Below are 12,030 nucleotides of genomic sequence, written 5' to 3'. Positions count from 1 at the left end.
CTACCACTGACTCTATACATCAAAGCAGCAAAAATAAAAACAAGAGTTAAGTAAGGAAAGGAAATTTCATCGTGTGATAAGATGCAGATTTAGGAGGTCATATATGGAGGACAGCGATGGTCGTGTGTGCCCTGCCACCCCCTGATGTGCATATCAGTAACATCTTCCAAGCATCAAAGCATCAACTGGTGTATTGTACTGTATGTGTAAACAAACTTAGCGGCCCCTAAAGCAAAGCCATACCAGCCCGCCAGAGCTTCAAAAGTTCCCTGCAAGCTGAAGGAAGCAGGTGAAAAAATAGAAATGCACTGAACTTTGACCCCGGGTGCACACTTGTTGACTGATGTTTCACACTGAGGTCGCCTTTTCCTTCAGCAGCGTTCTTCCAAGAGGAGCAGGCTTGTGTGTGTACGTGCATGCACAGTCCCTGGGGAGACCATCTCCGTCTTCCTTTGAAGGCTCTGTGCTATAGAGCTGTTTTCATACAGCACCGGCCATGGGTTTCCTGTCTCAGCTGACCCCTTGTCTCCTCGTGGACACTTCAGAAACACTTCCCAGCACAAACACCTTTCTCCCATTAACTACAGAGGCTTCAGGAGGAGCAGGGAGGCAGAGGGGGTTTTGAACCTCAAAGTGCCATCCCATTCAGGAACAAAAGAGACGGGCATTAAAAAACAAACACGATAACCACATTAGCCCACCAGTGGTCAGCACTAACCAGCTGATGCCTCTCAGGGACAGTGGGCTGCATTTTTCCTGCTGAATAAACACCACACCGACCTGCGCTCTTGGTCCAAGCTACAGCAGCTTTCGAGAAAAGAAACATTTGAAACTGCTGAAAAAGGGCCAAATCAAATAGATTTTTTACAACAGATTCTCTGGATCCACACATGCATGGTGCTCTGTCCAGCTGACACAACACAGGGTTAGAGATGAAAAGAGGATGGGGTTCACCATGGATCAGTTCCACATGGCCTTCGAATGGAGCAACAAAACAGCACATTGCACCATGTAGCCTGCACACCTGCCCCAGACACATCTCACACCCACGAAATCAAGTTAGATATTTGGTACACAAGCAGTCTCATACATGAAAAGTCTTCAATAACGGTTGAAGCTACAAAATGACAACTTACAACTAAGTAAAATACTGTTTTTCCCTTTTAATAATTTTCTCCAAAGAAATAAAAACGCCAGTCTGATACACAGATCACGGTCTTTATTTCCAGTTGGTACAAAGCCAGAATTAGTGAGATAAAATAATACCACACTGAACAATGGAAAAATTTGCTTTAAGGATCCCAGGGGGCTCCCTCAGGGTGTGTGGCGTTTAAGCTGGTCCAGTTTGCGTCGCAGCATGTTATAGTTGTCTCTGGTCCCAGGAGCCTTGGGGTCCAACTTTAGAGACAGCTCATAATGTTTCTCTGCCAGCTCCAGCTTCCCCCAGCGATGATAGAGCACAGCTGAGGAAAAACAGATACGCTGTTCAAGCTGAGAAGCTGCAACCGCTCTAATTGTATTCATTTAGTGCATTCAATACAGGTCATGTAGGCTTCAGTGTTATGATGTGATATTCCTTTGGGTTGCTTTGACAATTAGTCTTTTAGCTTTTGAGTGCCTGGACTCTCTCACCAAGCCTGTAAAATGAAAGACATTGCCAAAGTTGTCGCAGCTTACCTAAATTGCCATGGCAACTGGCGGCATTTGGGTTTATCCGAAGAGCGCGGAGGAAGAAGCCCTCTGACTCCTGAGGAGAAAAAAATTAAAACAGTGGATTAGAGATGTACCACTCCTGACTTGAAGCTGACAGGGAGGCACTCAGTAAGGAATAAAATCATCAACATGCATGAAAAATAATATTCTGAGCTGATATGTTTATACTACGCTGGATGACCTTGTATTTCTGTAATTTCCCCAGGACATTAGCCAATGAAAACATGATAGTGTGGTCGTTGGGGAGGAGCCTCAGAGCCTCTTTGCCGATCAGCTCCGCTTGACCCAAGTTACCTTGAAGACAGAACAAACATGTATGAAATGTGAGACATTAACTCCTGCTGATACACACACACACACACATAGCACATAAAACTTGACACACGCTCACATATACTTTTAGTGTAATCTACTGATGCATTAGCCAACATACACGCCACTAAAACTGTGTGTTAACATTCATACAATATAAAAACAGCTGGTATGGAGAAAATCTGACTGCTTCCTTTATTTGTCAGCAGTATCTAAAGCTGAGTTTTTCCCTCTCCACACATGGAGGAGCGGTTTAGTCTCCTAATTAAGGTTGAACACAAGGCCCACTGGGTTATTGATCTCTGTCACAGACCCATCTGATGTCTGGCCAGAAGTGGAGAAAGAGAGAGCGAGAAAGAGAGAGACAGGTAGAGAGACAGACAGAAAGACGACAACGACAGCCACGTCATGAGTCATGGCCTGTGCCCTTGACACACAGCTTACAAACATGTGACCACATGTGTGACCGTGGCTGAGAGCCTGAATGTACACTGATTCCGCCTTTTGTTTGTGTAATGATCAAAACAAAAGAGGGGGGATTGAGCATCAAAGAGAAAAGAATATTCCCCATTCCTTGCTATTTGAAAATGACACCTATTGTTCTGCTTTTCTCTCTTTTTTTGTTTGGTGGGGTAGCTGGGGAGAGGAGTAGAATTATTTCTGTCAGATTTGGGGAACAAATGCGGTGGGGGAACTCTGAGGGGGCGCTGTTCTGGCTGTGCTTGCCCATGTTTGATCAGGAACATACTGGGCTCTGATTGGACAGTTCCAGTGCCCTCCTGGGAGACTCCGCCCCCACGGGAGCAGCTTCTGACAAAACGGCTCGAGCTTTTTGGAAATCAGAGCATTCTCCACACGGCAGGGAAGAGTGCCTTCAAAACTCACAACACAAAGCTTTAATACATAAATTTCAAGCATTACTGATTCCTGCTCTTCCGGTCTAATCTTGTTGGCCATTTAGATTTCCTGCCTTTCCAAAATAACAGTGCTGTGTTTCTTGGCTGTTAATGCTGGAACAAGCTGCACCAAGAACAGAGAATGCTTTGTAAGTAAAGTGATTCATAAATTCACATATAGATAAAACTCATTGTCATTATTATTATTATTGTTCTTATTGCATGGAATTATACAAAATACAATATTTCTGATGAAAATAAATTAGCAGAATGAAATAAAAATGTTGAGTTGTCTAGTGACCTCTTTGTTTATTAAAACTGCTGATTTGTTTTGGATTGCTAACAGGTTTTAATTATTTGGTGTGATTTCCTTTGATGAAATCATTAGCACTTTGTTTTCTACACTGTATATACAGTATCTGTGTGTGTGTTGTTGATACCAGTGTTGTCCAGCAGAATGACCATGTTGTTCCAAGCCAGGCTGTGGTCAGGCTTTAACATGGTTGCATTCCTCCATGCGTTCAAGGCATCAACATGTCTGTTCTGGTCAGCATACTATCATTACAAAACAGAAATAGTGTTAGAAAATTCTCCCTTTTTAGTGTAAGGCAAAAAATTCCATTTTTGATCAAGTTCAAATTTTAGGATGCAAGTTGTAAAGCAGCATCATCCCAAAACTAACTATAACACTTATATCTGTTTATCAAAGCACACTGACTCTAAACAGGGTGAACACCCTCGAGTCTCACCAAGCGTCCTAGGTTATAGTAGCAGTCTGGGTATTTTTTACGGAAGCGAATGGCATTCCAGTAGCTCTTCTCTGCTTCCTCAAATTTCTGCAGGCTGTTCTGAACGATACCCAGATTCATCCACGCTGCAGCAAAGTCAGGCCTGCACAGATTAAAAAAGAAACATAGAAAGCAATCAGCAGGGAGATATTTGGTGCTGGTGAAATGAAAACATTTTCCTGCATGTGGTATGTGGTGGGCAACGTACTGAATAGAAACAGCTTTAGACAACAGCTGCTCTGCCTCAATCAGTTCATTCCTCTCCTTAAGGATATTCCCCAGGTTATTCATGGCATGGACGTAGGAAGGATGAAGCCTGAAAGTCCCAGAAAACTGCAGTTAACATGACTCAGCCCTCTGTCCCCTATACAGCCAGAATTCAACTAGGAAACAGCAGACTGGATTGGTGGTTAGGAGACACACCTGACTGCCTCTCTGTAATATCCAATAGCAGCAGTGGTATTTCCTCTGTCAGCCAGGTTCTTGCCTACATTATAATGTACCTGAGGAATCAGTCATCAGTGCGTTAGACATCAGAGCATGACTTCAGTTGCTTGGCTGCAATTTATTTCCACATGTGGACTAACATTTTACTGACATACGCTCTAAAGAGGCAGGGAGACGCACAAAGAACAGATAATTACCTTGGCATTGAGCGGACACACGGACAGGGCGCTGGTGAAGAGGCTTTGCTCTGACTGCCACTGCTGACTGCGGAGAGCACAGCGAGCTACATACACACACAGAAGTGCAAGCGTAGACACACACAGCAGCTTCTGGAATAGGGAAGAAAAAAAGAAGACATTGCACAGCCATGTACTGCAAGTCATTATAACCCTCAAGCTTAGAAATAAATTATCCGTGGCTCAAAGTTAATACCCTGCAAATGTACTATCTATGCCACACGTAGACGCCACCTGCTGTTATCATCTCTTTACAGGTGAGTCGTTAGTCATTTCTCCTGTCTGATCCTGCTCTGCATCGCTGAGTTAAAGGAGCATCAAAGCTGCATGAACAGGTGGTTAAACAAATGTTTAAAACCAGGAAAGTATGATATGGTGGCTTATAGAAATAGAAAGGCCACTGGTCTGAAACTGAGTGTTCTTCTACTTCTTTCACGCAGACAGTAATTTGTTAACTTTTAAGAGGGGGGATGCAATGGTCTCATGGGAGCTTTCCCCCCCGCAACACAAAGCCCTTGTACTCCCCATAAGCTTGGTCTTGGATGTATTTTCAGTAGCACAGAGGCTAATGAATGATCACAGAAATATTATAAGAATATTACAGGAATGCTACAGGGAGCGGTGTGTCTCCATGATCTTCTCCACCTTACACTAAAGCACGTTACTTACACTAAAACACTACTCGTCACTGATAAATTATGAAGACTCCAGCAAGATTCCACTGCAGGCTCACTGGACAGCACGAACTACAGTCTCTCATCATCCAGAAGTTTGTTCAGGAAATATCTGAATACATGAGCTCGTTAACAATCTTACCACTCATCAGTGGGGCTGGTATTATTATTAAATAATATAATTATTATTTATTATTATTATACATAATAATATACATTTTATACTTATGTGACAGTTGGAGTACTCATACCCATAAACTCAACAGCCCCTCTGTCCTTGCACTCACTCGGCTGCTAGTCCCCCCTCACATTGCTTACTGCTTTTAGGTATGATTTATCTCTACCCTGTATTTGGACCAGCGGCAGCAGCAGTGTCCCAGGGAGTAGGCTAGCAGTAGGCAGTAGCCAGCTGAAGACAGGTAAAGCACTCTCTCAGCAATGACGAAGCCCACCCTGAAAAAAATGTTACAGGCCGGCAGGAAAGGGACGATCAGCAGCACCAGACCCAAGGTCAATGTCCTGACAGGAAGAGAAAGAGGTCACAAAATGCCAAAGGATTATATACATGTGTATGACACTCAGAAATGTTTTTTCTACACTGTATGGTAAAAAAGTTGTAGGCTCAATAAACCACTCCAAAAACCATCCCCCACACAAGAAACTTTTCCAGTGAATCACACACAGTCTGCCTCTAAATCAACAGAGAATTTTAAAACTCAATCGAGACGTAGTGCTGTGGACACACTGCAGTAGAAATGATACGATTTTCATAATCACGTGCAAGTCTAGAGAGGCCAACATGTGCTTCATCTCATCTACTGCGAGTGTGAGATGGCTAAGCTTGCTTACCTCCTTCTCTGGCTGTCCTGTGAGCATAAGGCTTGGTTTATCAAGCCTATCAGGATGCACCAGAGCAGCAACAGCCACACCATCCTCCAATCAGTGGCTGACTTAATGAGAGGAACACAGCCCATGGACCAATCAAAACACAGCCACCAGGGACACAGCAGCAGCCAGGCATTCAGAGAGTAGTAGTAATTATAGTTCAGTATCTGCCAATCAAAGAGGCAAACAGGGAGAATGGGAGAGAGTTGGAAAAGATGAGGGAAGAAAAGCATTTCACATTCAGAATCAAAGTCAATGACCGACTTTAAAATGATGAACACTACATGGGACAAACTTAATGGCAGATGTCTGCATTTATCCTAACATACACCACAGGTAAAATTAATAACAGTAATCATGTGTTTACAATGCAATATTCCACAGAAAAAATCTTAGGTAGTTCTTTGACCGAAACATTGCAGACCAAAATACCACCCCCACCCCCCACCCCCCACAACCATGGAAACGGCTCTTCCCATCACAATGTACCCCGTCACGTTTCAAAAACATCTCAGGAATGTCTCAAGGATCATAACCACAGCCTGCAGACTCCCCAGATCCCAACCTAATTGAGAATCTGTGGGATGCACCAGAATAAGCTGAAAACACCCTCCCACCTAGAGGTCCCACCCTCAATGCACAGGACCCCAAGGATCCAATATTCCAGCGCCGGTGACCAAAAAATACAGCCAGAGGTCCTGTGTCTCTTTCCCTGACAGGTCAGCTGTCTGTTTGGCAGCACAAAGGGAACCAAATATTAAGCAGGTGGTTTAGATGTTGTGCTTGATCGGCGTATATTTTTAATGTCAGGATGATGAAATGAATAGAGATAATTTATGGATGTAACCGAGTCTAGCTCTTGTTTGATTAAATGTTGCATCTCCTATTAAATAACCTCCATAAAAGAATATTACTCACTCGAAGAAGTATATTTTCTGCAAAAGAAGCAGGGTTATCCACTTCAGTGAATGCCGGTGGTCCTGTTCCCATGATCCTCCAGCGTGCATAGAGCATTGACAGTCCTCCGAGAGCCATGAGAGCCAATCGTGTAAGCAGCCCCTTTCGCAATATCTCGCTTACCTGTCAAAAAGACATCAGCACTTGTCAGTGACAAAGATACAGGTCCACTTGCTACTGGCAAGAACTGTTTCATGAGCACAGTGAACTACCATTCATTTTGCTTTACATAGAGAATGTATGTGATCTGACATTAATCATACAAGGGAGTGCATAATTTATGAAAAAAAGAGGGGAGGAGTATATAAACTGTAACTCACATCAAGTGAATTCTTCCTAAGGAGCAGCCTCTGGCTGAGTTCATACATGTTAACATTACAGATTAGGAGGACATCAAAGGCTGCATTCACACCCTGAAGCAAAATACACAGAGAAGGGAGGAGAATTGGCATTTAAAATGCATATAGGTCAGCAAAAAATTGGCTCTTTAGCTCCTATCACATACATGAAAAACATGAAACTTTGAAGTTTTTCATGTATGCAAGAACAAGACGAGATCACATCAACTGGTATGCTTTCATAAAGGGTTAACAAATGAGTGCCATTAATGAGGTCTCCCTTAAAACATTGTTTTTAGTGTATGTGATGAAAGGAGGACTTTGTACCAAGACTGTGATGCCTTGCTCTTTACACAGCATCGCTGCAGCACACAGCAAGAGGCTGACCACAACCCACTGGACAGAAAACCTGTCATCTCTGTCATTCCCTGGGAATACAAAGCCAAGACCAAGCTAGTTAGGGGCAGTTAAGACTTAAAATACAGATTTTCAAACATTTAGTTTTTTAAAGGAAGCAGGTAGAGAGTGTTTAATGCAAGTTTTTTTTAACAGCACATATGGACAGTGATTTGTGGTAGTACAGTATCAAAGTGGGCAGAAAGATTAATACTTGTGGTGCCTACCTCCACTGAAAGCTTTGCAGTAGGTGAGGAAAGAAAGCTGGAAGAACAGAGCACACAAAAGGTCTGCCCGACCCACTATACCTGCCACCTTATTGAGATGAAAAAGGGAGAGAAGATGTGACATGTAAAGAAAAACTATCAAGCATAAACTGAGAAAAACCGTTATCATATGCATCTTTTCATAAATTATTGCATTCTGTATCACATTCATCCCACTGTTTTGCATAGTGCATCCAGTTATAAATGGAGGCTTATTAAAAAAAGGCATGAAAAATCTCTCATTAAAAGCATGGCCTGTTGGTGTTTGTATTTTATACAATGTGTGGGTACAGTATTGTTGGCATCCTGGGGTTGCCTGCTTTGATACATACAGCAGGCCTAAGCCAACAGCTTGCCTGCCTCCCACCCCCCAGGTCTCACCCAGTCCTTGACCTGCATGATTAAAGAGAATTGAGAGGGGGAATCGCTGCCTTCCAGCCAGGCTTTACAGCAAACACACGTATGCTGGTGGGTCAGTAAGCATCCCAACACAGCTAATAGTCAGGCCGTGCCACCACACACACCTTGGCCTTGCACTCCCCACCGAGACAGGGCTTTTGTTCTTGGCATGGAACCACTGCATGTTTAGTATTAAAACGTCTGGACTAGTGTTTGAAAATGCCATGGTGTGCTGCTATAGGGAATCCATGTCGTTAAACTCGTCGTTTACTTGTAGCCCAAAATCACAACTGGTCTTGAGGAGCTGTGCAGGCCCACAACAGAATCTGTTCCTGACCCACTCCAAGTTCAAAGCGAGAACGCGAGCCTCCATAAATGGTGCACTGGGCTACGGAAGAAAACAAAACCGATCTAAATATGGAAACCACTGTGTTGCTAACCTGTGGTCTAAAACTGAATCAAATGCTTGATTTCGGCTTACATAAGTCTAAGGTGTTTCACGGAAGAAAAGAAATCTGTTTCTGTTGGTGCAAAAGGTTTTTTTCAACCTCATAATCTACATGAAGCACCAAATAAAATAAAGGAATGTGTGATCTTAAGGAAGGAAGATATACTGAGGGGCAACAGCTGTGCACATTTATTACAGTATTATATTAGACAATGAGACGTTTTTCCAAGTTCTATCGTCCTCCATACTCATCATCCCTCAGTGAAAGGTTGTTTTTTTTCAGTAAGATCACACTCTCGCCAAACTTAGATTCATTATTACAAATAGGCTTACACATACAAACTGTAGGTGCAGGTCGCTCTATCTCTACAAAGGCCTTTTACACCGTTTAGGATATTGAAGTTTACATCACAGGTATATACACTCTGTCAAGCTTGACTGAGTTTAATGAGTATTTTTTGCATTACATCTACTATTTTGTGTTGTTTTATTTCATGCTACTGTGAGAACCAGGCATATAAGAATTCTGATGTACTTAATAGAAATAAAAAACGTCTTGAAACTTGAACTCTACTTACACTTTCAGTGTGAATCGGGTGTGCAGCAAAGAAGAGGGCAGCAAGCAGAGAGGTCTTGGGAGCATGGTTCAGCATCCTACCCTTTTCATCATAGGCAAGCCCTCCAATCAGTATAGCAAACACGTCAATCATAAGGGCAGATATGACAGCATGGAGGATGATGTTAAGCACGTGGAAGCCAACAGGGTGCAGGCCTCCTGCCAAGAGGTAGTTCAGCCTGAAATAGGAAGAGTGGAAAATACCAGATGCTAAACATATGGCCGATATAGGAAAGTACAGAAGTCTGTGAGGGGTAAAACCTATTGTGAAGCCTGACGTGATATGATAGCATTGTGGTAGTTGCAGGTGGCAGTTATTGTGTATTGTATTTGCTGGCCTGTTACATAGGAGCGTAACTATAAGATAAAATAAGATAATCCTTTATTAGTCCCATAACTGGGAAATTACAATGTAAGGCAACGCGGGCAAACTGTTTGTATGAAGCAGCAGCGGACTGGACAATACTCTCAATTGTGTTTAATTAAATGCCGCACTTTGTTAAGACTGTACTGAGTGCCAGCAGTAAGAGCCTGAAGTGGATGGGAGGAAGAATTAATGACCTTGTTTCACCATGGTGCTATACAGTACTAGACTCAGAGCAGTGTTTGACAGATTCACATTTCCCCCTACAATCTCCCACCTACACACAGAGGATGAGAAAGACATCATTCAAGTTTCCTTTATTACGGTTTGATCACCACTAGCTCATAATTGGTGATTCATCATCCCACGTTAAAGAAGGCGCCTGCAGAGATGAAGACAAAGTTCTGGAAATTAAGGTGCTGCAAGGCCATATGCAAGCACCAGTACAGCTGCACATACTGCCATAAATGGCAAGTCAAACCAATGAGCCAAAATATGGCAGACCTGTTTAACTGTCTTACCACCTGAAGTGTTTGCACTAAGAAGGTTCACAGCCAGAAGTGGCACCCTATCTGAGCAGTGTGGGAGATGGGAGAACCGCAGAGGAAAGTAGGATCAGTGACAGAATGGTCAAAATGTATGCTCACGAGGCTGATCAAGCATACCCTGCAATCGCATATATGTTTTTTTGTCTAAGTTACACAAATTCTACAACGGAAGTGACAAGTGCGACACAACCCATGCAGCCACAACAGCCATATTTATGTGAAATATGCTAGGCTGAAATAAACTGGAATTTTCCTTTTCTATTCAAAATCATGGAAAGTGCAGGGTATATAAGAGTTAAGTGTTGACAGGTAGTATTTTGTGGTATCCTGTTGGGTGATTGGCTGACTCCCACCAGCCAATACCTTTTCTGAAGATGGTATGGTTCACTGTGTGAAAACACACACAGAGGGTACATGCCCTTACCTAAATGTAAGGACTGTGAGAGGTCGGTAAGATTTGTGACTGATGTTGCTACTCAGGTTGCTTCCCCAGAAGTCATTGCTCCAGATGTTGCTGAGGGGTGTCGTTGGTCTCAAGTCCTGAAACAAAAGAAAAAAATTAGACTGATGCCAGAGCCACTACCTGTTAATACTGCAGGACATTACTGTTCATGAAACAACATGAAGTAGATATTTTTTGAAAAACAAAGGGTACGACAATGGTTTTGCAAATATGTATATGTATCATGCTACTGGATTTTGAAAAATACCTTGTTGTTGACAATTGCTTCTGAATCATCAAACACAAACTCCCCGTCATAACTGTTAATGAAGCACAGGAGTGCCACCAGGGCGACAGTGACCTTGGCTTGAGCTGGAGTGAGCTTTGGCAGGGGTATCTGGCGATCCCAATGAACTTCAGATAATGCCATGATGCATGGAGTCTTTGGTCATTCTGTTTAATCATCTAGTACCTGAGGGGAAGAGGATGAGCGCAGGCAGCCAGCGTCATACTGTATGCTCCAAATGCTAACCAAATCCTAGGTTGTACATACTGAGGATTAATTAGGTTTTATACAATGGGTGGATTCATACCTTAACTTCTGAGAGGCATGTTGTGAGAGGTCAGCCTGTCTGGTGTAACTCCCATGTTAGCTTCTTTGCCGGCTGGCTAACTGGAAACAGTAAACATCTCGCTGAAGAAGCCAATGGTCATGCCTTCAAACAATCGTGGTAATTAGCTTTGCACTGTATAAGAGTTAAAATAATTACGCTGTCACAGACACATGACGGTGTAACGTGCAGGGTGCCTTGGATGTTAGCAGGCTAATAAAGCTTAATTTTAGCATGTGTTGTTAGCGGGTGACATTCCCACTATTACGGCATAAACATGACAGACGCACGGTAGTAGCTATAGCAGCACTACGCTCTAATTATTTCAAACATTTTGGCAGAAATTGTGACGATGTTCAGACACAAGACAGTTCCAGAGATGTGCAGACGGACTACTCGCGGCTGTCAACAAATATACACGGACAGACTGCAAACACTTCCTGTTCAATGTCATAGTCACGTGTTCTTTTTCAGCCAATAGTTGGAGTAGGATGCATCGCTCGCGCTAAAGCGCCGTTAATGACTTGTGTTAATGACAGTCTTTCATCTAAAATTTCACAGACACACGTTGTCTGTTTTATGAATTGTTTTAAAAATTGAACAGAAACACAAGAAGCAGTTTAGTCTCTCAGAAAACCGTTTTGGTTTTCCTTTTACAGAACTGTCGATGCATCAAAACAGAAATGAGTGGAAG

At 42.9% G+C, this 12,030-nt stretch overlaps 1 protein-coding gene across 2 annotated transcripts; it reads right to left on the bottom strand.

Moving 5' to 3' along the window:
- Nucleotides 1-1,197: 1,197 nt before the first annotated feature.
- tmtc4 (transmembrane O-mannosyltransferase targeting cadherins 4) lies at nucleotides 1,198-11,773 on the bottom strand. 2 transcript variants are annotated; one of them, XM_046404694.1, is made up of 18 exons: nucleotides 11,319-11,773; nucleotides 10,994-11,197; nucleotides 10,708-10,823; nucleotides 9,334-9,550; nucleotides 7,870-7,957; nucleotides 7,574-7,674; nucleotides 7,229-7,321; nucleotides 6,870-7,031; nucleotides 5,916-6,118; nucleotides 5,411-5,585; nucleotides 4,354-4,485; nucleotides 4,133-4,212; nucleotides 3,918-4,025; nucleotides 3,671-3,812; nucleotides 3,362-3,476; nucleotides 1,895-2,007; nucleotides 1,678-1,747; nucleotides 1,198-1,463 (listed from the first exon to the last, which is right to left on the bottom strand). In XM_046404694.1, exons 2-18 carry the CDS (start codon nucleotides 11,153-11,155, stop codon nucleotides 1,315-1,317), a joined length of 2,226 nt encoding a protein of 741 aa, XP_046260650.1. In that variant the 5' UTR covers nucleotides 11,156-11,197; nucleotides 11,319-11,773; the 3' UTR covers nucleotides 1,198-1,314. The 2 variants fall into 2 exon arrangements, with proteins under 2 accessions (XP_046260650.1, XP_046260651.1); XM_046404695.1 differs by lacking the exons at nucleotides 1,198-1,463; nucleotides 1,678-1,747; nucleotides 1,895-2,007 and adding an exon at nucleotides 2,023-3,045.
- Nucleotides 11,774-12,030: the final 257 nt, after the last annotated feature.

Source organism: Scatophagus argus, chromosome 11, assembly GCF_020382885.2.
Source record: "Scatophagus argus isolate fScaArg1 chromosome 11, fScaArg1.pri, whole genome shotgun sequence".
NCBI classification, from domain to species: Eukaryota; Metazoa; Chordata; class Actinopteri; family Scatophagidae; genus Scatophagus; species Scatophagus argus.
The sequence above is the reverse complement of the archived record's forward strand: the minus strand, read 5'-3'. Positions and strand labels throughout refer to the sequence as shown.